Source organism: Lactuca serriola, chromosome 2, assembly GCF_051521515.1.
Source record: "Lactuca serriola cultivar US96UC23 chromosome 2, Lser_US96UC23_V15, whole genome shotgun sequence".
NCBI classification, from domain to species: Eukaryota; Viridiplantae; Streptophyta; class Magnoliopsida; order Asterales; family Asteraceae; genus Lactuca; species Lactuca serriola.
In genome coordinates, this window is record NC_136409.1 from 85,412,592 (window position 1) to 85,415,145 (window position 2,554).

Below are 2,554 nucleotides of genomic sequence, written 5' to 3' on the forward strand. Positions count from 1 at the left end.
AGGGTCAGGCAGAAAAGTTAACGCCTTCGATAAGACAAAACCCATGGAAATTCAAGGTTAGTGACCTCGTTAGGTGAAGGTCTCATCCGGAGGGGCAGAATACGCTTTAGAAAGCGTGTATTGCTAAATCCAAGGTACGTAAGATCATTTGAGATTCTTACTAGAGTTGATCCAGTAACTTATAGACCCCGACTACCTCGGAAATCCAATAACATACACTGTACTTTCCACGTCTCCAACTTGAAAATTGGTCGTCCGACGAGACTTTTGTTATTCCACCCGTTTTGATTGAGGTAAGAGAGAACCCCAACTTTGTGGAAGAATCCGTAGAAACCCTAGACAGCGTAGTCGTTAGGACTAATCAGATCCCTATCCTCATATTTTACCTTAGTTTATCTATAATTGCTTAAACTCTAATTTCAGGATGAAATTCCCTTTAACGGGGGGATGATGTGACAACCCGATATTTCTATCTTGTAAAGCCATTAAATTCAATCAAAGTCTGACTTGTATCTGTTACCTTTTATCCGTGCTAAGGGTTATTATGTGAGTTTTTAAGCCTCGTACACTTAGGACTTGATGCTAGGATGTTTAACACTGGTGGAAGATGAAGCTGATGGAATCTCTGATACATGGATGGGAGGTCCGAATAAAACTGTGGATATGGAAGAAGGGGAGATAATGCCGGAAACGGATACTTCTGGTAACAACGATGGTCGGAATATCCTGCCGGTCAGTAAGTCAACGGTCACTGAAAATGTAAAATCGCCATCAAAGTTTGCGGAAAATGATGATGAAATTAATGTGGAGGATTCACCAAAGGCGGTTGTAATTCCAGAGAATAATCCTGGGGATACGGAGGATAACGAACAGTCATGCCCCCTCCCAATTTTCAAATTTGATGCTAAAAAGGACAAGGTGCATATATCGGAGCCTAGTGAGCCTGGCCCAATTAGTAAATTGGTGGCGTTAGGTTGTTTTGGGCCTTTTCCGAACTTTCAGCCCAATATCTTGTCTCATGTTGATCGGACATTGGAGCCTCAACCAGACAAACTAGCAAAAAAAAGAAAAATATATCATGATGTAACCGGGGAAACTTTCACGAACCAATCCACGACACAAATCCCCCTGAATTCTACTACGAACTCCATTTCTTCACAAGAAACTCACGTGCCCGTCATAAACCTTAACCAAAGCCCTAATTCTGAACAATCATCTGGTGTTGTAGGCATAGAGAGCTCGTGTAGCGAAGAAGTAGCTCAAACTGTAAGAATTGGGGAAGAGCTAGGGTACCAAATTGATGGCGACTGCAGTATCCTCAATGCGGTCATTGGCGAAGCTGGTGTCTACAGGAAAGACCAATGAATTTTATGTCACTCAATGTTCGTGGCATTGGAGTCGATGCCAAGGTGAAATGGGTAAGGAAATTAAAGATGTAGCATAATATTAACTTCATGGGACTGCAGGAGACACAAATCTCCAATTACGCCAATATAGATGTGAATGGATGTTGGGACGGCACTGTGATGGACTACGAGTGGGTGGACTCCACTGGACGTTCTGGCGGTATAGTCTCAATTTGGAATTCAAGACTATTTAGAAAATCAAATGTAATCAAGAGCCGTCATTACTTAATATTTATAGGTTGTTGGATTAGCATTGCAGGGCTTACTATTATAGCAAATATATATGGTCCTCAATCACCACATGAGAAGAAAACACTATGGAGGGACCTGATACAAATTATGCAGAACTGGCCCGGGAATTGGCTCCTATTTGGAGACTTTAATGTTATGAGGCACAAAGAGGAAAGATTCAATTCCCAATTTTGTGAGGTTAGTGCACAAGACTTTAACAGGTTCATTCATGAGGTTGGTGTGCAAGACTTTAACATGGGTGGAGAACGATTCACTTATATGAGTCGTGTAGATGATAAATTGAGGAAAATTGATAGGTTCCTTGCATGTCCTAATTTCCTGTCTTCTTGTCCGGCTCTCACAACAACTGCTCATCCCAAGCACCTATCTGATCACAGTCCTATTACACTCACCTCGGGTAGAAAGGACTTTGGTCCTAAACCATTTAGATTCTTTAATTCTTGGCTACTTGTTGACGACATCGATCAAGTGGTGGTGAATGCATGGTCTGAATTCAGAGGTTATGGGCCTGCTGATGCGTATATGGCTGCCAAACTCAAGCATGTGAAGGACGCTATTCGTTAGTGGCGTAAAGTATAACACAATAAGGAAGCTAAGGAAAAGGAAACACTGAAAGCATCTGCGACGAAACTTGAGAAAGAGGAAAAAACCCGAATGTTATCTGAAGAGGAACTACATTACATGAGCAATTGCCTAAAGAGAATCCATGAACTTGAAAGGCTTGCTGCTGAGGACCTAAAGCAGAAGGCGCGTATTAAGTGGGCCAAGGACGGGGATGAAAACTCATCATTCTTCCACAGAGTTGTTAACAATCAAAACAGGAAGAACCACATTGACGGTTTGATGATTAATGGCAAATGGAGCAATGAAGTTGAGGAGATTAAAAAAGAGGTGTT

General features: G+C 41.8%; 1 protein-coding gene across 1 annotated transcript; it reads left to right on the plus strand.

Annotated features, from left to right (window-relative positions):
• Positions 1-1,361: 1,361 nt before the first annotated feature.
• LOC145089366 (uncharacterized) lies at positions 1,362-2,222 on the plus strand. Its single transcript, XM_079027810.1, has 3 exons — positions 1,362-1,418; positions 1,467-1,566; positions 1,666-2,222. Exons 1-3 carry the CDS (start codon positions 1,362-1,364, stop codon positions 2,220-2,222), a joined length of 714 nt encoding a protein of 237 aa, XP_078883936.1.
• The last annotated feature ends 332 nt before the right edge of the window (positions 2,223-2,554 follow it).